Genomic DNA, 26,627 nt, shown 5'->3' on the forward strand with positions numbered 1-26,627 from the left:
TCAGTCCTACTCACATGGCATGCTGCAAGTTAGTTCTCAGTTTGACATAGTTCATCGCTGCCCTCTCTTGCTGTTGCCTGGCTGCTTCTTCTTGTTGTCTTTGAGCCAACATCCACGTTACTTGCGTGCTAAAAAAAATTATTCTCCTTTAAATGTGAACTGGTTTCATATTTGAACAGTAATACAATGTATGTGTTAGTTGTTTCTACATACTTGTAATCAAGTGGAGCTTGATGGTGTTCAGGCTGCATTGGATATACACCCATGTAACTTTCTTCAGGTCGCAACCGCTTAGGCTCCCTCATGATTGTGGAAGTGAGTTGTGGCGTTTGCATCATGACTGGTGTGTGCATTGTCTGCTCCCTGTTCAACCACATGCTGTCACTACTACTGCTTTCTTCCGCTGAAAGTGAAGAACAATATCAGCATATACTTTTCACACCAATTTAAAATCAAATTATTTAAATGTGACAAATAGAGTGATATATCTTTCAAGGTGTCCATTGGGGATCAATAATACATTTCTTAATTTTTAAGAATCTGCAGAGTAAAATGTACTCAAGAATGCCTTGGCACAACTGACCATTGCATAAATTATTTTAAATACCTTAAATACCTTACCACTAAAAGCACATTGTTTTTTCCTTCACTTGATCTGTGTGCCCATGTCTTATCATTCAGACTTCCTATTCAGGGTAGCATTGCAAGAAATATATATACACAAAATTAGGTTGTAAAGATACATTAAAGGACAGAGATACTCTTTTCAATCTGACAAATATGAAAACTCAAGGTCAGATCCCCAGCTTGTGTAAATGAGGTTGGCTTCATTAACTTCCGAAAATGTCAATATATTTGTAAGTAAGAAAAAATTCACACCTTCAGGTATTTTCCGCTTCCCTGTTGCTGGTTTTGTTTTCTTATTCCTTACTGTAGAGCCTCTACTGCTGATTCCGCTAATGACTGACATAGTATCATCATCACCTCCGGCTAGTAAGGAATTCCTATAAGACATGAGAGGAAGCCACACATCTTCTCTTCGTAGAGACATCTGAAAGGTCATGAATTTCTCCAAGTAAACATACCTTTAAAAGAAATAATGATTATAAATGTGCAGAATATATTAAGACATTCCTATATTTTAAGAAATGTAAATCTGATTACTCAAAAACTTGCATCATAATGTCATCTTCATTCCTAATTTCAAAGACTTTTATAACCTAATTAACAAAAAAGTGTTGCCAACAGAAAACTCAACAAGATGTCTAGACTTGTTCATCCACCTTAGTGTGAAAATAACTGAAACAAACAGTTTGCTTTGTTGTGATCATACTTGTTTGCTCCAGTGTAGTTACTCATGGCATATCAAAAATTCGATTTTAGAGATTATATACACATTTCCTACATGAACAAATAAAGGTTACTTGTAACTTGGCGTATTCACACTTATGGATAATGTGCCAACTGGTGCAACCTAACCATCTCTAAGCAGTGCCTGTTAGTGGGTGCATGGTGTGCTCTATTACCCCTCCCATCCATGTTCAAACATTCTGAGGGTGAGAGGCTATGTAAGTGGATGTTGCGCCTTCTAACATCTCAATTCCATCTATTGCTGACCCACAGAAACAAAGATAGGACTCTGAGAAGGAGGGGAAGGTGAGTGGGATGTGTGAATATACAGAGTCACCTCAAAGAACTCAAGTTACATGTAAGAATACTTCATTTATTCATGTCTTAAATGCTTATATAATCTGCAAAATGGAATCTTTGGTATTCCATTTTGTTTTGATGAAGCTTGGACCTGAATGACTTCTTCTTTTGTTGAAACTGCAAGGAAGAAGCTGTTTGCTGGTGTTGTTGCTGTCTTGAGTTGAAAGATATAATTTTATCCTCAATCTTCATTGTATCTAGTAACGAAAAGTGGTAGGTGGTCTCCTTCTAGCAGTGGAAAACAAATCAAGCAAATGAGCAGTAGATTTAGTCTCAACTTTTCCAAAAGCTCATCCTCCTTGTTACTGAAAAGAGAATCACTCTCAAAGGCGAGATCCCAAATCTTAAACCTAGTGTCCAGGGTCATCAACAGACCAGGGATGTCTTCTCAAAGTAACAGCAGATGTTAAGACTCTGGCTGAAGAATCAAAAATATCAAAAGAAGCCCTGAGAACATGCTTTGCCACATTATGTCCCTCTCCCAAGATAGCACTGGCCAATCTTCTGTGTTCGTCTGATAACTCTTGCACAAAGGTAGCCATTTTCTCCTACAGATTGAATTTATAAAGTGGGACATTGCCATTGGGTAATTAGATACTCTAATACCTAGAGATTAAGAAGAAAAAAATTCTTTTCAGGGCATCCAACTTCTTCCTTCTTTATCTATGGGGGTTGAATGAGCTTGACCAGACTTAAATATATTACTAGCTACTGCAACCAACAAACAATGTGGCAAGGGAAATATATGAAAAACACAAAACCCCCTCACATGGGATTTGATACAGTTCATCTGCCTTCTTAGAAACGGGCTGACAGGAAGCAGGGGCAACACAAACTACCTTAGCAGGTTGCAAGAGACTATCCAAAATAGAGGTACAAAATGTCCAAAGGGCTGAGAAAACCAAGAGTTGGGGGGCATAAACTTGGAGGGCTCAGATCTTTTGACTCTTTCTTGATCCTCTTTAATTGTGGATCTGTCCTCAGATGTACTATGGATCTCACAGGAGAAAACAGCCCAGAGAATGAAGAAACACGAACTGTGAGAAAGGTCTGTCTGGTGATACTGTAGGAGATTTAGGAGGAGGAGACAGAGATGGTCCAGAGAAAGAGTATCTTCCATCCTCCCTCTCATCATCAGTAGGGGATTTAGACCTTGGAACTGACAAAGTCTACCTTTTCCTATCCTCAAACGATCCAAAGAACAATCAGATGCCAAACAAACTTCTACTACTCCTGTAACGGTCCTCTTCAGATCAGTCATTGATACTAGGTTTGGTAAAGACAACTGTGCCTATCTGACAGCGACTGTCTTCTCCTTCACCTTTTTCTTTGCAACTGACATTCTCTCAGCTTTAATAGGAGGATCTTATTAACTAGGCATGTCAGCTAGAACCAGCAAAGACATCCCTGGGATTTTTTTAGGCACCCTACCTTGATGCAGTTGGAGCTGATAGAGACCTCTTAGCCTTTGGATCTGAAGAGCTCTCAAAACCCCAGGGTCTAGCAGTAAGTTTTCTTAAGCAGGAGCACCTGGCAGCCTGTTTTACCTCTCATTACACATTCTGGGTGTGAAGGTCCAACAGATGGAACACCCAAAAGGAGCATGACTCTCACTGAGGCACTTAACACATCTCACTTGATCATCCCAGTGCCAGAAATTGGCTCAGAGAGGACATCGCTTGGAACCTGGCTTCTTTGGATCTGTCAACCTACAGACCTATAGAACCAACCCTAAAAACTAAAACTAAAAATTACTAACATACTAACGTCACCAACACCAACAGGCTATCCAAGACACTATGGTAGGAATAAAAAACGGATCCAAAGGACCGGAACAATTCACTTCCATCTAGCACTAGCAGTTGGAAGGAATTGTGGTAGTAGAGGGCACAGTGCCCCCTTATATAGCCCCACTCTCAGAATGTTTATGAATGCTGAAATGAGGAGGTGCACCTGTGTTCTAAAAGGCACTGCTCAGAAAGGTTCTATAGATAAGCCAACCAGTGCAGCCTATTACCTATATAACTAGGAATATATACAGCCACTTGAAGTGCAAGCTTTTCAAACTGTTAATGATGTTTATTCTTTCCATTAAAAGCTATGATTTCAATAGCTGAAAGCAGAACAGGAGACACCAAGTAATCTCTTAACAATTATAGAACAGCTAATACTTCCTTAGTTAACAACTAATATTATGATATACTTATTACAAAAATCAGGGACTCTGCTATAATAGCTTGCCTTTCCCTTGCTTTTCCATTAATTCTAAATGTTACTGAAGTTTACTTCAACAGTAGTGATGGCAATTTTTTGCCTAGTTAATAATAAAGGTGGAATTAGAGATAAAATGTTATCAAATTTAACTATGATGTTTTCATCATTTAACATTTCATAATAAGAACTTTCAGAGAATACTTACACTGTTCTTTTGTCTTGTCTGAGAAGTTTGGAGGAGAACTCACTCAGAATATCAAGAAATGCCAAATTTAAAGGAGGATGGCTCTCACCTTGTGGATTAGGCTCTTTAAAAGCAAACTCTATGCCATCTCTGAAAATAAAAGTTAAAAATTAAGATTAAGAAGAATTACCTATTTTACAGTTTTCTATAGCACCACCCACATGACCAAAGTATCTAATCACTGAGAGAGTTCTAATTTGTCATTTCACTCCTTTCCCCCTGCATTAAATCCATGAAGAACAAGACAAGGTCAAAACCACCATTCTTCCAGAGGTATTAGATAGGACACCCTTGAAAGTTATCTAGTGTTACTCCTATGTGAACTGGTGGAATTGCTGTCTCCATAATCTTTCTTGATCCTCTCTAGTGCATGGAATGAATTTGGTTCTCCAACATGACAAGGAAGAGTACTACGGGTAGTCAACTGGGTCAGCCTTCTTTATCAACAAAGAGGTTGAAAACACTTCTTCGTGATACTTCCTAGCATTTCATGTAGTGTAAAAGGAACTAGAATGAGGCTGAACAGTAGAGTTATTCAGTGCTTCAGTTTTTATTTTGGTGTAGAACAGTCAGGCTCCACTTAAAGCTCTGGGAAAACATGATTCTTAGAATCAAGTAAAACTACAATAGAAAAATCACTTTTTTCACGTCTACTTGACTAGCAAAATAAAAGATCCTCAATCAGCACTAAAACATTTTGTATTAATACATCACTTTGGTAAATTCCCAAAACAAAATATTTGTCATGTCAGAGACAAAATTTCTTGTCTGCGGAATTGAAGTAAAAAAAAAATGTATCAGATAATTACTTGTGTAACATGGCAATAGCTTCTCTTGTTTTCAGTTGATCAAGTCCAAATGTTAAAGCAAAACGTCGAGCAAGTTCCTTAATACCACTAAATGTCGGTGATGATCTGTCAAAATTATAACCATTTTCTTGTATCATCTCATTGAAAAGCTGCATGAAATGAGGAAGAAAGATATTTACTGATTAAAATATACCAAATATTGTATAAAACTAGACTAAGAACCAGATTTCTCACTTTTGTGATTGTAAGAAAATAAATTTTGCATAATTAGGCAATGTTTCATTACAAAATAATGAAAACTGGCGATTTATGAAAACCTAAGTCTACAAATGCATCTCCCTGCCAAGTCAGGATTATTCCTTAAAGTACATTCTCTAATCCGTTTAGTCTAGATTTAGATATCCCAAGATATGAGGCTTTCAGCACATTCTGAATGAGACAACTGCACAGTTTAGCACACCTTGTTCTCAGGGTAATTCCCCAGATTCCCATCCTAAATATTTTCTATTTAGGTATCCATACGGTTTCTCAGGAGACTCCTGTAGTAAGATGAGGCCCTGAAACAAACTCTTGTGTCAAAGGCCCAGTCTGAGGCCTGAAGCCTGAACCAAAGTACTTTCAGGCATTGCTAAGCAAAAGCTGGGCTGTGAGCCAGAGGCAGGCCCCGCTCACAGAAGTTGGCGAGAAGAGGGTTGTTAGAAGCAGGTGCATTCACATGTAAGTGCTAATAAAAGGAACTTGTGCCAAGATGGCACCTGGACATCCTGATACAAGGACACTACACAGACATAACAAGGAACAGGCAGGTGCATCTTAAAGACAGGGTCAGAAAGACAGCATGATGGATAGATCTGTTTGTTTGAAACAACATGATCAAAGGGGGAAGACAGCACCCTAATGAGCCAAGGGGCTGTATCTCAATACATCAGTAAGGATGAGTAATCTGTACTTTAACTGTATAAAAGTAGGTCCCGGAGTGCGCATCTTTGTCTGGCCTAGGGGGCAGTGGAAAGTCCCACCACTGACTGAGCCGGTCCATTGCCAGGGGCACAAATTCATAGCATGGCTTGTAGAGTATACGGGAAACTATTACTGTGCTTCGTTTGACAATAAACCTGGCTCGGGTTCCTTCGTACCTTACTAGAGTCTGTGGTCTTTGGGGGTTCTCTTGGGGTTTGCTGTGTTAGCTATCTGCGCAGAACTGGGGCAGCACAGAGGGAACACGCACACAGCTGACTTATCATCGAACAAGAGTAGAGCACCATACTGGTAGCTACTGGCAACAACTATCACTGTAGAGTGCCTACTCAACCCATAAATTTCTAGTTCACCCCTTTGTACCATCCTAAATGAAAGTTCCTCCTCTCCACCTCTACGGTGAAATTCTGGCCCCACTGATGTAAATGGCAAAATTCTCATGACTTCAACGAAGCCTAGATCTCACCGCCCCCATGTTTATATCCTTCATTTACTGGTAGACCTACACCAATATTTGGCAAAACTGAATACACTGAGCTCTTTTAATCTTTCCTCTTAAATCAATACTTCTAGCTTCCTTCTTTGGTGCTATTCGCTAAACTTCTTTCCATCTGTCAGTATCTTTTTTGTAACAAGGTACTGGAGCAAAATACAATTTACATGCATTTATGAACAAAATGATTGCTAGCAGCTTGTCCCATGAAGTGTCTATTTATGCAGTTCATTGCCTTTTTTGCAGTTATATTACACTGCAAAATGTCTTATTTCTTGTACACTATGGGTATGTCTACATGGGGATAAAAAACCTGCAGCTGACTCAGGTCAGCTGACTTGGGCTCAGAATCTGAAAAATCACTGTGCAGCTGTTCGGGCTTGGGCCCTGCGAGGCTAGAAGGTCCCAGAGCTCCGTCTCCAGCCTGAACCTCTACACAGCGACTTTTAGCCTCGCAGTCTGAGCCTGAGTCAGATGACATGGGCCAAACACACCCTGGCTGCAGGTCTTTTATCCCTGTGTCGACACACCCCATCAGTCCTATGGACTCTTTTCAGCTCTTCTGCTTCCAAGGGTTCTCCCCTATAATGTTGTTTCCTAGATGCATTACTAAGCATTTTTCCAAGTTTAATGTATTTTCTACATTTTCTGAGTCCCTTTGTATTCTTTTTCCGACCACACTAGTATATGGAACTCCCGTCAAGTTGGCATTATGTGACCATTATTAGTATACTGTTTAACACCTTTTTTAGATCATTAGATTGTCTATAGGATACACGCAGAGAAGTCTGATGAGATTTTATGGTTTCACAAAAAAATTACTAACTTAAGCCAGTTGGATAAAGTAAAAAACTGTATAAAGAGAAATTAGCAGTTACTTGAACATTTTTTTCTTTCTAGGCCAGAGGTTCTCAAACTGGGGGTTGGGACCTCTCAGAGTGTCGTAAGGTTATTACATAGGGGGTTATGAGCTGTCAGTCTCCACCCCAAACCCCGCTTTGTATCCAGCATTTATAATGGTATTAAATATATTTAAAAGCGTTTTTAATTTATATGAGGGGAGGGGTCGCACTCGCGCTTGCTATGTGAAAGGGGTCATCAGTACAAAAGTTTGAGAATCACTGTTCTAGGCCTACAATCCTAAAGTGAGATCCATGTGGGTGGTCCCCTGCAAACACACAGCACCCCACTAACGTCAATGTGGGTCCACCTGAATTATGTCATTGCTGAATTAGGGCTTTGAAAGATATTTTAATTTCTGAGATGAATGAAGCCTTTGCCAAGCACTGATGTGTAATAAATAAGGTAAGTCTTTTTCATTACTAGATAGAATGAAAACAGTTGGGGAAAAAGTGGGAGCTACTTTTCCTTGTTGATCCGCTCAAGAACGTGTAATTAAGGAAGTTTGTAATGCATTTATCATATTATTAAAATGAACATGTGGCTCCACTCACTATTCTAGAACTGTAAGATATTATGATAGAGTACCTCTTCATTAGATTTTTACAATCTTTTTCCCACCTTTCATTAACATAATACTTGAAGACAAATGCAGAATAAGCAGCGTTTTCTTTAAATCACCTTAAAAATAATTAGAGCCTTGCTTTACAGTTTAATACCTCCTTCTAACCCTCCCCTCCACGCAATTTCCTATGAAAAAGTTACCCACAACCAACAAGGAATATTTTATTATTCTGTATTTATATATGAACATTTAAAATGAATTCTTACCTGCTGTAAACTAAGAATAAGTGTCTTCGCACACTGAATTTTGTCTATCTGTCTTGTTTTACTCATTGTTTCTTTGATAATATCTCCATAGTCATTGTAATACTAGGAAAAAATCCACACAAAACAGCTGAAGCTTTAGATTTTAGAAAAATACATTTTACTACTGAGACCTTCAGAAAAGAATAATGCATTATGTACTTTCTTTACCATGTACTTTGCTAGAAACATGTTCAGAACCTAACAAGAAGGAAATGATGAAATAGCTTTACAGTGTTAAAACACACATTTTTACCACTATAAAATTATACTCAAAATCTGAAATTTTTGAAAAGTTCAACAGAAGTTTTCCGTTGCCTTTCATACCCTGCTTAATGAACAAGAGTGTTGGTTTTGAGGCAGAATGACCTACAGTAACTCCTCACTTAATGTCCTCTTGCTTAACGTTGTTTCGAACGTACGTCCCTGCTCAATTATAGAACATGCTCCATTTAAAGTTGTGCAATGCTTCGCTATAACGTTGTTTGGTTGCCTGCTTTGTCCACAGCTGGAAGCCCCCCTATCAGTTCCCCTATGCTCCCCATCCCCCAGCGCCTACCGCCGACCGGCAGACCCCATGGATCAGCACCTTCCCCCTCACCCGCCCCACACCTCCTGCCCGTGGCAATCAGCTGGCTTGCGGCATTCAGGAGGCGCCTGTGTGCCATGTCCTTGCGCCTCCCTCCTGAACGTCACAAGCCAGCTGATTGCTGCAGGCAGGAGGGAGGAGGAGCAAGGACACGGTGTGCGGAGTAAAGGGGGAGATGGGAGGGGGAAGAAGAGGCAGGTTAAGGGTGGGGGCTTGGGAGAAGGGGTGGAGTGGGTGGGCAGAGGGTTGAGCCCCCTGCCCCTGGTGCTTGCAAAGTAGAGGAAGCTGCTGCTACTGCGCAATGTGCTTCTCCTAGCCTACAGCACCTTCAGCCTCCTTGCCTGCCTCACTGTCTCCAGTGCCAGTGGGCTGTGCCTGTGTGGGGTAAGGCGGGGGCACCTCCTAACTATAGTACTGTACTGTATGGCAAAAACAATTCCTGGAACCTAACCCCCCTATTTACATTCATTCTTATGGGGAAATTGGAGTCACTTAACATCATTTCACTTAAAGTTGCATTTTTCAGGAACATAACTACAACGTTAAGTGAGGAATTACTGTATTTAGCTTCATGGTTGACAGGCAGCCATACTTAATAAATACATAAGCATTAGCAGCACTGCCTTTCTTGGGAGGAGAGCTTAGCCTAGTAATTTTGGTGACAATGGTAAGGAAAGTCCATTTTCTTTGTGGCAAAGGGGGTATTCCTTCCTCAACTTCCACAGGAGGGCTACCTTCTTTAATTAATAAATAAGAAATAATAAAATTTCTGCTATTGTTCCTTAAAAGTATTTAAAATTGAATAAAGACTCTATATTTACTCCTTAGTTATCCAGAAAGCACGTTAAAATAATTAGGAGAGAATCTCTGTCACTGTGTTAAAAAAAAGCTGTACACTCAAGCTAAGTACACACTACAGCTTAAGTTGGTATAATTTATGTGCCTCGGGGGTGTGAATAATCCACCCCTGTGAGTGATGAAAGTTACACCAACCTACGTGCCAGTGTGGACAGCGTTACGTTGGCGGGAGAGTTTATCCTGACGACACTGCTATTGCTGCTTGCGGGGGCTGGAGTAATTAAGTCAATGGCAGAGCTCCTTTCCATCAGCTTAGAGCACTGGTTCTCAACCAGGGGTATGTGTACCTTTAAGGTTACACAGAGGTCTTCCAGAGGGTACATCAACTTATCTAGATCAGTGACTTTCAACCTTTCCAGACTACTGTGCCCCTTTCAGGAGTCTGATAGGTCTCCCGTACATTATACCTCACTTAAAAACCACTAATTTACAAAATCAGACATAAAAATTCAAAAGTGTCACAGCACATTATTACTGAAAAATTGCTTACTTTCTCATTTTTACCATATAATTATAAAGTAAATAAATTGGAATAAAAGTATTCTACTTACATTTCACTGTATAGTATATAGAGCAGTATAAACAAGACATTGCCAGTATGAAATTTTAGTTTGTACTGACTTTTTTTTAGTGCTTTTTTTTGTTAGCTTGTTGTAAAACTAGGCAAATATCTAGATAAATTGATGTAGTCCCTGGATGACCTCTGTGTACTCCCACGGTAAACGTAGCCCTGGTTGAGAACTACTGACTTGTTTATACAAATCAGACTCCTGAAGGGGGTAGAGTAGTCTGCAAAGGTTAAGAATCTCTGGTTTAGGGCATCTGCACTAGCCATGCTACAGCTGTAAGCTCTGTAGTGTAGCCATAGGTCAGAGGGGGGAACAGCATGGAATAGTTAATGCATTTTTTGTACACCTAAGGAGCAAAGACTTATGTTCACAGACAGAAGGCTCAGGATGAGCAGGCATGGCTCTGGATCCCAGGAACAGAGGGTATTATTTATTCAACTAAAGCAGTAATCTATGTGTAATGAGTAAAATTTCTATTTGTGGGGAATCTCTGTTCCCTGGATCCAATAATTTTTCCATCCTATAAAACTCTAAAAGATCTTGTGTATCAAAAAGAATTTCATTTTCATTTGGAATCAGCCATCACTCAGTTGATTTTTATTCATCTACAGTAACGAGGTTAAAAAAGCCAGCTACCTTCCCATACTCAAACAAGAAATCAAAAGTACCATATATCAGGATGGGAAAATAAATCTATTAAAAGTGTTAAAGTTCAGCTGTGGGAATAATTTTACACAATAAAACAATGTGTTACTCTGACACAATAAAGTTGTCTTTGCAATTTTCCATATGGAAACATGGGAAACAACTACCTGTTTATATTGGATTTAAAATTCAAATTTACCTTCATATATTGCTTGAAAATATCTGCAGCAGTATTCATTTCAACCACAGTATATACAATAAGTTTACAAAAAGCTGCAAGCAAATTTCTTCTTTTGTGCAATGCTTCAATCTTGCTAGCTTCATCATCCTGCTGTCCATCTGGAAGGTATGCAAAGCATTAAACTACCTAAGACTTTTGTTGTTTTTTATTATTCAGGTCATTTACTTACTCAAGTGGCTGAACACTTTACATTTTGGCCTTCTACCTCTATATGAAGAAGTGTTATAGCAAAAGCACCAGGAGTCAAGGTTCAAGAATTCTGTTAGCTTTCCCAGTAACTCACTGTTACCTTCAGACAAATGACTTCACCCGTCTGAAAAATGAGACTAGTACCTATTCCAAAGGAATGTTATAAGGTTTAAATAAGGCTTCTAAAGTACTTTGAGATCATTGAATGGAAGGTGTTACTTTACCGTAAGTGTATTTCCTAACAATAAAGCAGCCAGATTACTGTGACAAACTATTAATTTCAATGTTGTGTGGCAATATTTGGCTAAACTAATATATTTTTAATGTTTGCTAAAAGCAGCTTTATTACTACAATTTATTTTCTACTTTTTGGTAATGAAAAAGTGTTTTTTTTTCAATGTTTACACAGTTACATCTGATCAAATCTTGTAATACACCAACCCTGTCATGGGAGAAACGCCTCTAAGTGAACATTCCCTCGACACCACTCAAATCCTATGCCTTTTTAGAGACTATCAACAACGATGCCAATTCTAGTAAAGATTTGTGTGACTGACACTTTCTTTGTAATCTCTACACCACCATTTTATTTTAACTATTTTTAAGTCTCTCTCTTGCTGGGATTAATCTGAACAGATGTAAATGTGAAATGCCCTACGCCCTTGTTATTGCATGCTGTTATCAAGTCCCCATTTCACTTTACACCCTTATTACTAATCATTGGCTTTGTGAAATATTGACTAAGTAGTATTTACTTCGAGTGCAACCAAGCAAAGCAAAAATAGAAGCTCACAAGCAAAACTGTAAAGAAGTTCAGTACCAAGGTTAACAATGTGGTTTTAATACATGGGATAACTAAATCACATAGGTTAGCTAACTTGCTACCCAAGGTCACAGAGTAAGCTTGCAACTATCAGATTAGAATCTAAAATACTCTGGTTTCTAGACTCTTTTGCTCTAACCAGTAAACCTTTCAGACCGCTAAGTAAGTAAAACAGCTCACACACAAGGTGTTTGTGTTGAGGGTTTTTTGGGTTTTTTTTGGGGGGGGGACACTATATATTAAATTTTAAGATTTAAAAATAATTTTTGGTCTAACCCCGCACCATCAAAGTCAATGGGAATTTTACTACTGACTTCAACAGCAGCAGGTTGAAGCCCTTTATTTGGACAAAAAGAAAGATTTATTTTACAGGTTTTTTCCTTATTTTTATATATATGTATTTTAAAAAGTAAGAGTTGGAAGAAACCTCATGGCTCTGTTTGCCAATTCTGGATTGTTCTGCACAGTACGTTTTCTAGTCTATTTTTAAACATCCCTAGTGATGGAACTTCTATTACTTCCCCGGGAGACTACTCTACAGCCTAACAAGTCTGCCTGAATCTCCCCCACTCCCCTGCAAATATTCAGTCTAAATGTTTTCATTCTTATATTAAAGAGTGAAAATATTTTTGTATTACCCTAAACAATTTCTCTCTATACACAGCATTACTCTTCAAATACGTTATCATAAGTAAGTTAGCAAACAAAACCAAGATGCTTCCTAAATCCATGGTAGGCACACATCTTGAATACTGTGTGCAGATGTGGTTGCCCCATCTCAAAAAAGATATATTGGAATTAGAAAAGGTTCAGAAAAGGGCAACAAAAATGATTAGGGCAAGAAAAATGATAGAACGGCTTCCATATGAGGAGAGATTAATAAGAATGGGACTTTTCAGCTTGGAAAAGAGGTGACTAAGGGGGGATACGACTGAGGTCTATAAAATCATGAGTGGTATAGAGAAAGTAAATGTGGAAGTGTTATTTACTCCTTCTCATAATACAAGAACAAGGGGCCACCAAATGCAATTAATAGGAAGCAGGTTTAAAACAAACAAAAAAGTATTTTTTCATACAATGCACTGTCAACCTCCAGAACTCCTTGCCAGAGGGTGTTGTGAAGGCCAATACTATAACGGTGTTCAAAAGAGAGCTAGACAGATTCATGGAAGATAGGTCCATCAATTGCTATTAGCCAGGATGGGGAGGAATGGTGTCCCTAGCCTGTGTTTGCCAGAAGCTGGGATTGAGTGACAGGGCATGGATCACTTGATCTCTATGGATAGTAATTTCATACTCCAATAAGAACATTAGGGATCTATTATTGACCACCTGACCAGGACCATGATAGCGACGATGAAATGCTAAGGGAAATTAGAGAGGCTATCAAAATTAAGAACGCAATAATAGTGGAGGGTTTCAATTATCCCCATAGTGACTGGGAACATGTCACCTTAGGACGAAATGCAGAGACAAAATTTCTCAATACTTTAAATGACTGTTTCTTGGAGCAGCTGGTACGGGAACCCACAAGGGGAGAGGCAACTCTCGATTTAGTCCTGAGTGGAGTGCAGGAGCTTGTCCAAGAGGTAACTATAACAGGACCATTTGGAAATAGTGACCATAACATAACATTTAACATCCCTGTGGTGGGAAGAACACCTCAACAGCCCAACACTGTGGCATTTCATTTCAGAAAGGGGAACTATGCAGGAATGAGGGGGGTTAGTTAAACAGAAATTAAAAGGTACAGTTACTAAAGTGAAATCCCTGCAAGCTGCATGGATGCTTTTCAAAGACACCATAATAGAGGCCCAACTTAAATGTATACCCCAAATTAAAAAACACAGTAAAAATTAAAAAAAAGAGAGCCACTGTGGTTTAACCACCATGTAAAAGAAGCAGTGAGAGATAAAAAGGCATCTTTTAAAAAGTGGAAGTCAAATCCTAGTGAGGTAAATAAAAAGGAACGTAAACACTGCCTACTTAAGTGTAAAAATGTAATAAGAAAAGCCAAAGAGGAGTTTGAAGAACAGCTAGCCAAAAACGCAAAAGCTAGTAACAAAATGTTTAAGTACATCAGAAGCAGGAAGCCTGCTAAACAACCAGTGGGGCCCCTGGACAATCGAGATACAGGAGCACTTAAAGACGATAAAGTCATTGCGGAGAAACTAAATGGATTCTTTGCTTCAGTCTTCACGGCTGAGGATGTTAGGGAGATTCCCAAACCTGAGCCGGCTTTTGTAGGTGACAAATCGGAGGAATTGTCACAGATTGAAGTGTCACTAGAGGAGATTTTGGAATTAATTGATAAACTTAACAGTAACAAGTCACCGGGACCAGATGCTTTCATCCAAGAGTTCTGAAAGAACTCAAAATGTGAAGTTGCAGAACTATTAAATATGGTTTGTAACCTGTCCTTTAAATTGGCTTCTGTACCCAATGACTGGAAGATAGCTAATGTAATGCCAATATTTTAAAAAGGCTCTAGAGGTGATCCCAGCAATTACAGACCGGTAAGTCTAACATCAGTACCGGGCAAATTAGTTCAACAATAGTAAAGAATAAAATTGTCAGATACATAGAAGAACATAAATTGTTGGACAAAAGTCAACATGGTTTCTGTAAAGAGAAATCGTGTCTCACTAATCTATTAGAGTTCTTAGATTTCCAGAAAGCCTTTGACAAGGTCCCTCACCAAAGGCTCTTATGTAAATTAAGTTGTCATGGGATAAGAGGGAAGGTCCTTTCATGGATTTAGAACTGGTTAAAAGACAGGGAACAAAGGGTAGGAATAAATGGGAAATTCTCAGAATGGAGAGGGGTAACAAGTAGTGTCCCCCCAAGGGTCAGTGCTAGGACCAATCCTATTCAACTTATTCACAAATGATCTGGAGAAAGGGGTAAAAAGTGACGTGGCAAAGTTTGCTGATTATACTAAACTGCTCAAGATCATTAAGACCAAAGCAGACTGTGAAGAACTTCAAAAAGATTTCACAAAACTAAGTGATTGGGCAACAAAATGGCAAATGAAATTTAATGTGGATAAATGTAAAGTAATGCACATTGAAAGAAATAACCCCAACTATAGACACAATATGAAAAAAAGCAAACGTGATTCTGGGATGCATTAACAGGTGTGTTGTGAGCAAGACACGAGAAGTCATTCTTCCACTCTACTCTGAGCTGGTTAGGCCTCAACTGGAATATTGTGTTCAGTTCTGGGCACCGCATTTCAAGAAAGATGTGGAGAAATTGGAGAGGGTACAGAGAAAAGCAACAAGAATGGTTAAAGGTCTAGAGAACGTGACCTATGAAGGAAGGCTGAAAGAACTGGGTTTGTTTAGTTTGGAAAAGAGAAGACTGAGAGGGGACATGATAGCAGTTTTCAGGTATCTAAAAGGGTGTCATAAGGAGGAGGGAGAAAACGTGTTCATCTTAGCCTCTAAGGATAGAACAAGAAGCAATGGGCTTAAACTGCAGCAAAAGAGGTTCAGGTTGGACATTAGGAAACAGTTCCTAACTGTCAGGGTGGTTAAACACTGGAATAAACTGCCTAGGAGGTTGTGGAAACTCCATTTCTGGAGATATTTAAGAGTAAGTTAGATAACTGTCTATCAGGGATGGTCTAGACAGCCCTAGAATCTATGAATCTAAACAATTACAATATGTTGACTTAAGTTGCCTTTATTTACTAAGAACATACACACACGCACATCAGAAACATATCCATGTGATAAATTATTTATCATGTTCCTTTGGTCATTTCCCCAGTCTTCTGTCTACCAATCCAAATCTGTCTCCCCGAGGACTACTTCCAACAACCCAAAATCATGAATAGCTTCAAATGGTTGCTTCTATGTTCATGTATACTTTTGTGTTTGCATGTACACAAGAACTGGCAAGACTGCATAAAAGCATGGACATAGGACAGCGAGCACACGCAAGTGCACATGCTAGAAGGCAAAGTGAACACAGTGAAAACACCTGACTTTTTTTTTTTTTTTAAATATATCTATACCTCCACACACACATACATACCTGCACTATTGCTGTCATCATCCTGGTCAATGAAGACATGATCTAGAATAAAGCTGAGCAGTTCAGACTGTAATGAAGAATCAGGAGTGTAAACAAGTGGCTCTAACATGTCACGTCCTCCTGACATAATCTGATGGCTGAAGATCATCAAGACATCACACAGAATAGTGAAAGCCTATATTAAAAAGAAAAAAGAAAAAAAGACTTCCTATATTGAATTTCTTAAACTTCTGCTCTTTCATCAGAAACTGTATTTTAAATAAACTGGCAGTTAAACATCAACAAAAAAGGTACTTACAGTCCCAATGCAGAAAATATTTACATTCAAAGTATGATCCTAAAGAAACATTTGTAACTTTACTCACATAGAGTAGTTCAACTGGATGCAATGAGACTACCCATGTGAATAAACTCTTGCATGTGTGTGCTTGCTGAATTGGGATCTGACTCTTAAATAAGGGCGCACTCAAGATTAAGTCTATTACAAATTGAAATATTTATAGGGCCTGCGAAATTCTGATGTCTCAAGTTCTGTCTGAAAGGTATCATGGAGTATTTTTTAAAAGAAGCAAAATAACTGGAAAAATATAAATGGTCCTCCACTCAAAAATAAAACATAGTAAAGTCTGAAAATTTCATACTTAACGTTCATACAATAAAGAATGCTCGAGATAGAGCCCCACATTTTTTGCAAACGGAAAACACCACAAAATACAATGAAAACAAAGAATAAAACAAAAAGCAACTTATGAAACAGAACACATTCACCCATTCATGGTGGCTTCCTGCTCCATGCATTGCAACCTGCTGAAAGGGTCACAGTGCTGCTTGGGTTTGGTCCAACTGCCCCTCTGTCATTATGATCTCCTCCTCCTCTACAGGGCTACCTACAACTCTGGCAGAACCTGGTTTAAACACTCCAGGGCCTCTGAACACAGAGGGCAGGACCTGACTGTCCCCATTCCTCAGGGACATGACTCAACCCTCCTTTCGCCGCCAGGAGGGATAAAACAAAATTACCAAAAACACAAACACACACAACCACCTGAAATATTGTAAATAAAAAAATTCTCATCACAGGGTTCTCACTACAGGTGAAATATTTTCTCTGCATATTTTTCCTTCGTCCTTCAGTTTGTTTATTGTCCATTTCACAGCATTTTTCTATACACAATTTCACTATTTTCCCTTAATAGTCACAAGAGAGATGCTTTGGTTACTTTCTCTGTTTGCCTGGATCTTTACACAACAACAGGGGAGAAAAAGCCATCTGTTCCTCAGGACAGGGACTGTTTTTCTGTTCTGTGTTTGTACTAGCACAATGGGGTCAATACAATCTCAGTCCAATCCCTTCCAGTCTCTGTCCTCCCCTTCTTTCCCCCCAGGACTTCATCCAACCTCAGTTGCCAGGGATCACTGTGGCACAGGGAACCAGAACTGAGAACAGGAAGACTCTCTCCCCTGTGCTGTCAAGAGGGCCATGGAATTGTCTGGTAAAGATGAGGAGAAATGACTACCTTCTGGGACAGGAGTATCAGTGGCAACTTCAGCCTTCCATTTTTCTGAGGATGATGGTGGTATCATCTGTTATTTGTGCAAACACTCTCATGCCCCATTGGTGAAAGTGCCAAGACAGGAGAGGACAGAACCAAATTTGAAGTAAGTACAGAAAGATTATTCTGGAGGAGCTCGACCAGTGACCAATGCCAAAGTCAACAGAACAGAAAGCATCAAGGTAACTGAATCCAACTTCTAAAGAGTGGTTTAAAGGCACCCTGGCATCAGATCCAAACACATGAGCTCATCTAGCACCCAAGCTTCACAAACTACCAGATCCTGAATCAACAGAATGAGATTAGGATCTCAGTACAGACTCCTCAAGCAAATCAGTGCCAGAAAATAATGTCTTTATATCCATCTATAAGAGGTGTTTCTTTCTAATGGACCTTTCTGGTCTCTACATAGATAGTTGGTGACTGACTTGCACAAATAGCAAAAATTAAAATATGTCCCACAATTCTTGACAGAAAAGGTCCTAGGTATGTTTGTCAGAAACAGACATTGGATCATCACAAGATGGGACACATCCACAAACCAACAGACTCTGCTTCACCTGTAACTATGTCCACAGCTGACAATACAGAATTTTTAACCCTACTGGGCATTTTTTTCCCATTCTAATAACTACTATTCCTAAATATAAACAAAGAACTATTTTACACCTATGAAGTAACAGTATTTCCTGGAAGTTTGTACTTGCTGCTTATGGCTGTCTGAAGGAAATGAGTTGTAGTTGGGCATATAAACCTCTTTTATATAGTCCAAGGGGGGAAATGAGGCAGAATACATGCGCAGCACTACTGGACACTGCTATTCACTGAACTTGAGCATCCAGCAAACTGCACATATCACATACCCATGCAGGCAATACTAAAATAATTACTTCTTGTTTAGATCATTTAAACACTTCTAAAAGCATCAAATCACTGTTATAAAAGAGTAAGGCTCAGAATAGTCACTAACCTGCTCTTTAACAGCAGTGTTTACGTTGGTCAGGTAGTGCTGACAGATTTGACAGAATACCCTCATCTGTTTCTTTAAACGTAGAAGGTCCTCCTTTAAAAATAAAATATTTTAAATAGAAATGAAATACAGTTTAACACTTTTTAAATTATATTGAAGAATAAATATTCTATAGATTGAAATGAGAGCTAAGTGTTTAAGTCTCAGGTGCCTTTGAAAATTCCAGCCCATATGAACTTGACAGAGGCGTGTTATAGTAGACTGAATACGTCATCACCCCGATATACTTGGAGGAAACATACTTAGGGGACTGAGTTTAAGATATGCTCAAGGAGCAGAGAAAATCTCTCAAGTTTGAAGATGGAAGCTGTGATTTCTCTCCTCTGTGTTTCGGTTAAAGAGCTCCTATGAGTGGATGAATGGGAGCTCTCCTTTCCCTTCCCCCTGACAGTATTTGAAAAATGCGAGCAAAATTTTCCTGCCGCTTTTCATTTTTTAAATAAAAGAATCTGTGAGGGAGGGGTTGTGTTCAGGTTCACAGACTTCAATTGTGACAGCACTCCAGAAAATTAGGTAAGCCTAGCTAAAACTGAATGAATTTTGTGCATATGGCTGCATCCTCAACTCACTAATTTATCCTCCCAAGACTAACACCTATGTTCCTTTGAACAGATATTTCTTTAAATAAAAAAAATAGTCAACATGGTAGAGAAAATAATTCTGAAGTTAGAGAGACAAGGTGAGTGAGGTCTTTTACTGGACCAGCTTCTGTTGGTGAGAGAGAAGCTTTCAAGCTTACATAGAGATCTTCAGGTCAAGGAAATGTATTCAGAATGTCACAGCTAAATACAAGGTGGAACAGCCTACTATAAGCAGTTTACACATATTTCACAGGACCATTCAAAGTGAGGTGGCCAATTAATACCTCCAGTCATCCAGGGGAGAGGAGAAAAAAACCCTCCACAAAACTGAACCTTCTGACCAGAGACAGGTAAAATTAATCCTCCTACTACTATCCTTTGGGCTACAGGAAGGTTAATTGGGCTAGGAACTGGACACCACAAGTTCTAGTCTCACCTCAAGCTCACAGGTGGTCAATCATAAAGGTTATGAAGTGCATAGAATTATCAATAAGGCTAAACATCTCTAGCATAGGAGAGATGCAAGCAGCAGCATTATTTCAGAGAAAGAGTAACTGAGAGGTTGCACAGGACACTTCTGATAGAACTGGGAAGAAAACTCAGGCCTCTAATATAGCAGACTTAAATCTCATCCACTCAATTATTCTGCCTTTCAAAAAGAATCTGCCAGATCCATGCCCTTAGTACACAGTCTATAAATGCATATGTAAATCTGCTGTTTCAGTTTTATATATATACTCCCCTCTGGTGGCTGGTCTATAGAGAATAACAGATTACCACTGCTGCCATCTAAAGTAGTTATTTCTTTAGCCCAAGTGGTAAGGAGGTCTGTGCTGCTGTCACCAGTGAATAAAACCTGATGTGAGGCCCAAACGGTGGAGCCTAAACAGGTGACTGAACTCTAGTAGACCTTGGACACTTGAAAGGTGGCTCCCTATAACAGAGAAATACGTAAAACCCATACATTCAGGGTGTTACACACCCCATTTGAATGGGTAGCCCACAAAAAAAAAAACTTGTTATTGGTGCCAGCTCAGGTTTAACTTGTTCTTGTGCTCAAGCAACATGCCCTACCTTTTACATACTTGTCATTGCAACCTTAATATTGTTTCTATGTATTTTTATATAATACATGAAACATATACCCATTCCATCCACCATTCAAATTTATTACATGAAGTCAATGGGACTACACATATGAATAAGATATTCTGAATTACATCTGCTCTCTCACTTTAAAACAAATTTATTTATTCCGATCTTGAAAGTATTAAAATGGATTTTACAGCTATTCTCGAGAGAAAAATAATGTAATCTGCCAATTTAATAGCCTGCACTCCATCACCAGCAAAGCTGAACCTTACACTCATTTCCATTTCAGTTTGTTCAGACTGTCAGTGACTAAGTTAGACCTTGTACTGTTACAAAACTTTTATCAAGCTTAATGCATCCCTTCCACCTTCTGGTTCTCTGCTCCAATCCCTTTGCCATCATGTTCGATTGACATTCAATTGTAATCAACTGAAGTATATACCTGGTATATTTGGCAGCAGTGAAGCAGTTGAATATATAATAAAATAGGTTTAACTTTTAAACTAAACGATGAAGTTTTACTTTTCAAAAATGTGATTGTTTAATAAGAAAAAATAATCTCAAAGGGACCATCTTTTCTAGTATTTTTTCTTCATTTCTATTGAAGGCATTATAATGTTGCCCTAGCTTATATGGCCCCACAGCTCTATAGCCCAGGCCTGCAGAGCTACCAGCCAGCCGCTCAGCGGCAGCTGTCATCAGCTTTCACTCCAGTTCCCAAGATCCACTGGGGCCACAGCCCATGGGAAGTTCTGCCCCAAGGGTATGTAAGATAGCAGCCTCATGGCTCCTGATTGGCTCTCTGCTCTACGTAAACTGAATTGTCCAGGCACCACCACAGATCTGCTGTAGCTGCCATGACCATTCCTGCTCCTTGCTCCTGAATTCGTGTCCCAACTTGGACCATGAAACCTGACTTGGACTCTGACCCTTGGTATCAACTCTGGTCTAGAACCCAACTGCAAACTCCTCTGCTACTCCCCCTGCTCTGACCATTGGCCCTCTCTGCCCTTATTGGGATCCTGACATAGTTTTAGTGAACTGTCATAGTTTCAATTCTTAAACCTCATTATTCAGTACTTACCTCCATTTCTTCAATCACCCTTGTGACAAACCTTAATTACCAGGCACTAAACCAGTGGTCCCCAACCTTTTTTGTCTGGCAGGAGCCTGACGACGAGCCACGGAGGACCGTGGTGGCAGACGAGCATCTGCCGAAATTCCGCCGACAAGCGGCAACGTCAGTAGGTGTCACCACTGAAATGCCACCGACAAGCACTGTCATCCAGAGGCGTCGCCGCCAAAATACCACCGAAAAATCGGCAGCATTTCGGTGGCGATGCCTCTGGATGACGCAGCTTGTCGGTGGCATTTTGGCGGATGCCTGTCTGCCAGCCAGTATGCTGGTGCACTTAGACGCCCCGGCGGGTGCCCTGGTGCCCGCGAGAACAGCGTTGGGGACCCCTGCACTAAACGTTTTGTTAAACCACAATTCAGTCAATTCCGTTTTGTTTTGTTTAGTTATTGAGCATCAAAACCAGGGTACCTGACATTTTCATTAATGGGCCTCCTCCTGTCTCCCAAAAAAAACCCATACCAGAAGCTAGCCCTTTAGGACTTGATACATTTTGCTTTGTCAAACCCTTCATATACCACATAATGAAACACTATATTAAGCAATGTTAATATTTCTTTTTGCAAAAACTACAATGGACAAAACTCAGAAAATTCAAAGTCAAGTCCCTAATTTGAACTATTTTATGCATTTGAAAAGGAGAGAAGCACCAAGTAAAGTAGCGTCACCTAATTCAGCACATACCCATAAACTCTGCAATTTCTTGATTTTACCAGGTAAAGTTTGATCCTTCAAATGATTTTTTCATTATAGTTTGTGTTTTGTTCATTGTTTACTAACTTTTATAATGTTTAGTATTTAGCAATAAAGAAACAAATTGCAGGATACTGCACAGATTGTTTTATGAAATTTAATACATAAAAACCTCTTCATTTAAATTAATTACCACAGATACCTCAGGGCTTGTGCACAATTTAGATCCAATTCCTGAAGGGCACAAAGAGCCTTGATTATACTATATTTTGTACACTTGGTTCACTACTCTGTATTAAGAATTTTATTCTGATATGTATCACACTGACAGAGTAGCTAATTTGCATCTGAGTTACTTTGCTACTGTTACTTTAAATTAGAGCTTTAAAGTTCTACAGCTTGTTTACACAGACCCAATGTTATATTTTAAATAGTAGGAAGGAAAAAGTGAAGGCAGAAGGAATTCAGATGTGTAAAAAAAATGTGTAAAAATGTGTGAAAAAAAGTCATTTTTCATCGTAATTTCAAAAGTTTCAACCAGCCCTAAAAATTGAGGGTAGATGGGGGTGATCCTAGAGGTGATACAGATTACAGTAGGAATTTAACAGACTCTCACAATGCTATAAAAATTATACATTCAATTGGACTTACCGCTTGAGCATGACATACCTTTGTGGAGCTGCTTTCAGTAATTTTTGCTAATTGCCAAAGGATTACATAATGAGTACACTGCAGTGCATGAATAACAATCTATGATTAAGAAAAAAAGTTAGATGAAAAAATCCCAATATAAACATTAACAAAGTATCTTCACTGTTATACTTGTATATGCATATTTTAAATACCTGTTCTGGCATGTCTCCATTTTCAATACCAGTTTTCAATAATTTGTAGTTGCAACCAAACAAGTCCCACCTTGACAAGTCATGAGCACTGGAGAAAACAGAAATGAAACTGTGTTGTAACACATCAAATGGCTATATTTTATTACACTAATTCTGGAATTTGGTATTTAATAACTACTCTATGCTAGTAAAGAACCAGAGAGAGTTCAGTTTAAATCATAAGGATATTTTTGTATAAAAGCTTTTGTATTTACAATAGTCTTCTAGTCAAGATTTGCCAATGTTATGCACAGTTCCGAATTTAAACTGAACAAAATATAAGTTTCTCACAAAATTTAACATGGTCAATTTAATAATATAAGAAACTATAGTATGTTACAAATATTAAAATCAAGATATTCAGGCTGAGATTCTACTTACTTGTGAAAAGCAGTGATTCTCTTTAACGTAGACAAGACTTGATAAGCATCATCTTCGTCAGGTTCCTCACCCTATTACACAATTATTTTGTTGTAAGAGTTGCAGTAAAAAGTGTGTTAAATGAACTAGTATGAAGGCATCAATACATTTTGGAATAATTCATATCTGTGTTAGGAAAAGTGGTATTACAACAACAAGATACAAAACACTAGCTAGAGTAAGTTATGAGAACTATCTAGCCTCACATTTCAGATAAATTGCTCACCAGAGCTAAGATCAGGTAGAAATTTTCTATATGGCATACGTAGCATAGCATAATCGGGCAGGTGTATTCTGAAGGTGATTCAAGTTTCTCCATAGAATCCAGCAGAGGCCACTGTCACACAACAGATACTGGACTAGATGGACCATTGGTCAGTACTGATATGGCAAGTACCTCAGTCATAAAACAACTCTTTTTCCAAAAAGAAATGTGGAAACCTTCAATGTAGCTTAGTAAACCCCTTAGGAACATGTTCAGGCTCAACTCTAAACCAAAACAAAAGAGATAGGTAGGAACTTTACAGATATTCTTTCCCTGATTTGTACCTTGTATCCAAACTTCTCCCTGCCTCCCTACTTCTCTCTTGTCTCCCCAAGAGTACCCTGACAACTTAAACATAACATATCGCCCATGTGGCTATGTGTACCTAAGACATTAATTACTATTAATTAGTCACTGGAGTACATTTCACTATCAACTTAATTTTAACAATCAGGTTGTTCCTACTGCTGTCGGAAAATTTCAAAAAGAGGGCCTGGGGAAAACAGTAATTGAAGTTTCTTGAATAAAATGGCTGACCAGCAGGCAATATATGCTCATCAGTATGCTCATCTGGGGAAAGACTATTCTGGCAATCTGACTCACCTATGAAGATGATATATATAAATGTTTAAAATTTTCATTAGAAGAAATCTCCTTTAGATATTTAAAAGCTAAATTATAACAAATTAGTTCCATAAACAAGGGAGAGAACCTTACAAGTTAGGGATTGAGTATGAACATACTAAAAATACTATCCAAACTAAGTGACAACAAATCAAAGGACTTCAACACACACTTTAAGTTACAGAATTGGTTCTCTGTAATTTGAATAAACTCCTATAACGTAATCTGGGTTCAGTTTCATTCAGCTAGCTGAGTCACATGGCAGAATCCTGCTAAGTGTCTTGGATTATTTTTGGAAATTCTCAAGTGTCATGCTGTTTATTATTTTTTTGTGGTAGCAGTCAACCGGGCTATTTCTGAGAAGAGGTTGTACATCGAGACCATAAAGATGAAAGATCTTCTGGCTAAGGCAACAAACCTGGAGACTTGAGACCTATTCTTAGCGCTTCCTTTGTAGCCTTGGTCAGGTCATTTAACAATGCACACTTCCGTTTCATCTTTTGAAATATGGTTACAATACTTACTGACCTTGCAGAGATGTTGCAATCATTTTAGAATGGCAACAATTTTTTTCTATTTTGCAAAACAGATTTGAAGAAATTGCTTAATTTTAGATTTATAGAAATTCACCTTACCATGTCTTGTAAAATGATTTGAGATCAGATGGAAGGTTCTATAAATGCTAAATATTATCATTACCACCTCAACTGCCAATTTCTATTTCTGTAGGGATCCCTGAGGGTGATCCCTAGTACTGTAAGAATACATGTAGTAGAGAAGAGAATGAGAGACAATGCAATGACAACTCCTTGTTGATAATACTCAAAAGCCAGTCATAAGTGTACTAGTCTAGACCAGATTTTCAGTCTCCTATGATTGGTGGGGTTGAGCCAGCAATTCTTCATTTCTGCTTGCTTGGAGAAGGGAGGATGCTTCTGGAAAGAGGGCCCAGAACAGAATACCTAAATCTGTTATGAAATGACCATGGGGGATGGTGTTTCTCCCTCCTATCCTGAAGAAACTCAAACTTACAAAGATCTGAGGATTCCTTCATGGCAACATCCTAGGTCTTCCTCATACAACTTGATGCCATCAGAGAGGGCCTGCACCAAGTGGGATATAGATATATCTTCTGTTTCTGAAGCCCAGACCCACAAAATCCTTCTACCAACAGCTAACAATACAATGTGAACAGAGTTATGTCAAGACCAGCATCACAAATAGGATGACAGGTCTGGAGACCTTTAATCATTTCTGTGAATTCCCAGCACATTTTGCAATTTGCACTGTGTTTGTAGCCAGGCACAAGAGCTACACATGCTGCAAAAGAAAAAAATCTTTATTTCTAAGACTGTAAAGGACAGGATATACCAACTTGGATAAGAGTCCAGGAATAATAATAATAATAATAATAATAATAAAACAAACTACACCTCTACCTTGATATAAGGCGACCCGATATAACACGAATTCGGATATAACGTAGTAAAGCAATGCTGGGCGGAGGGCGCAGCGCTGTGCACTCCAGTGGATCAAAGCAAGTTCGATATAACGGGGTTTTACCTATAACACGGTAAGATTTTTTGGCTCCCGAGGACAGCGCTATATCAAGGTAGAGGTGTATCTTCCCCATTGAAGTCCAGTTCTTCCTTCAATTACTTAAAGGGTGGAGAGCTTGTCATTCTTTGAGGAAGAGAAGGGCTTTGTTTTCTTCAGGTATGTCTACACAGCCAAGAAAAATCCGTTCCTAGCTTGTGACAACTTGGGCTTGCACAGCTTGGGCTGCGGGGCTGTTTCATTGCTGTGTAGACTTCTCGGCTCAGGCTGGAGCCTGGACTCTAGTCTTCCCTAGACCTTTATAATCTTGCATTTCCAGGAGGAAGAAGGGCCACAAACCCCCAAAAGTATCTGGGTCACAGATTTTCCACAGGATGTCCTATCTGAGTCCACAGACAATCTGAAACAATATATCTAAGAGGTAGATGCTCCACTCATCTCAATCAGGACACAATGGATTCCACAATACTTATTTTTCCAAGATGCCATTGGGATTTCAGCATTTTTTTCCCTGAGTTTGCCATTTTTGAGTGATATTGACTTATCTCCCTGCCATGCCAGGATCCACCTCTTGCTTTCTATCGTCCCTCTCAAAGGAGGCAGTAACTGGATTTTCACTGCCT

At 39.0% G+C, this 26,627-nt stretch overlaps 1 protein-coding gene across 6 annotated transcripts in view; it reads right to left on the reverse strand.

Annotated features, from left to right (window-relative positions):
* Nucleotides 1–26,627, reverse strand: part of STAG2 (stromal antigen 2) — a 151,845-nt gene that overhangs the window by 18,327 nt on the left and 106,891 nt on the right. For all 6 annotated transcript variants that reach the window (XM_039489619.1, XM_039489621.1, XM_039489623.1 and 3 more), the window contains 12 exons: nt 23,520–23,590; nt 23,100–23,187; nt 22,924–23,004; nt 18,694–18,786; nt 16,171–16,345; nt 11,076–11,215; nt 8,180–8,281; nt 4,978–5,126; nt 4,130–4,258; nt 880–1,085; nt 214–403; nt 15–128 (listed from right to left, as the gene is read on the reverse strand). In XM_039489619.1, coding sequence (XP_039345553.1) covers nt 15–128; nt 214–403; nt 880–1,085; nt 4,130–4,258; nt 4,978–5,126; nt 8,180–8,281; nt 11,076–11,215; nt 16,171–16,345; nt 18,694–18,786; nt 22,924–23,004; nt 23,100–23,187; nt 23,520–23,590 — 1,538 coding nt within the window. The remainder of the gene's footprint in view (nt 1–14; nt 129–213; nt 404–879; nt 1,086–4,129; nt 4,259–4,977; nt 5,127–8,179; nt 8,282–11,075; nt 11,216–16,170; nt 16,346–18,693; nt 18,787–22,923; nt 23,005–23,099; nt 23,188–23,519; nt 23,591–26,627) is intronic.

The sequence above is a fragment of the Mauremys reevesii genome, linkage group 9, assembly GCF_016161935.1.
Source record: "Mauremys reevesii isolate NIE-2019 linkage group 9, ASM1616193v1, whole genome shotgun sequence".
Lineage (NCBI taxonomy): Eukaryota > Metazoa > Chordata > Testudines > Geoemydidae > Mauremys > Mauremys reevesii.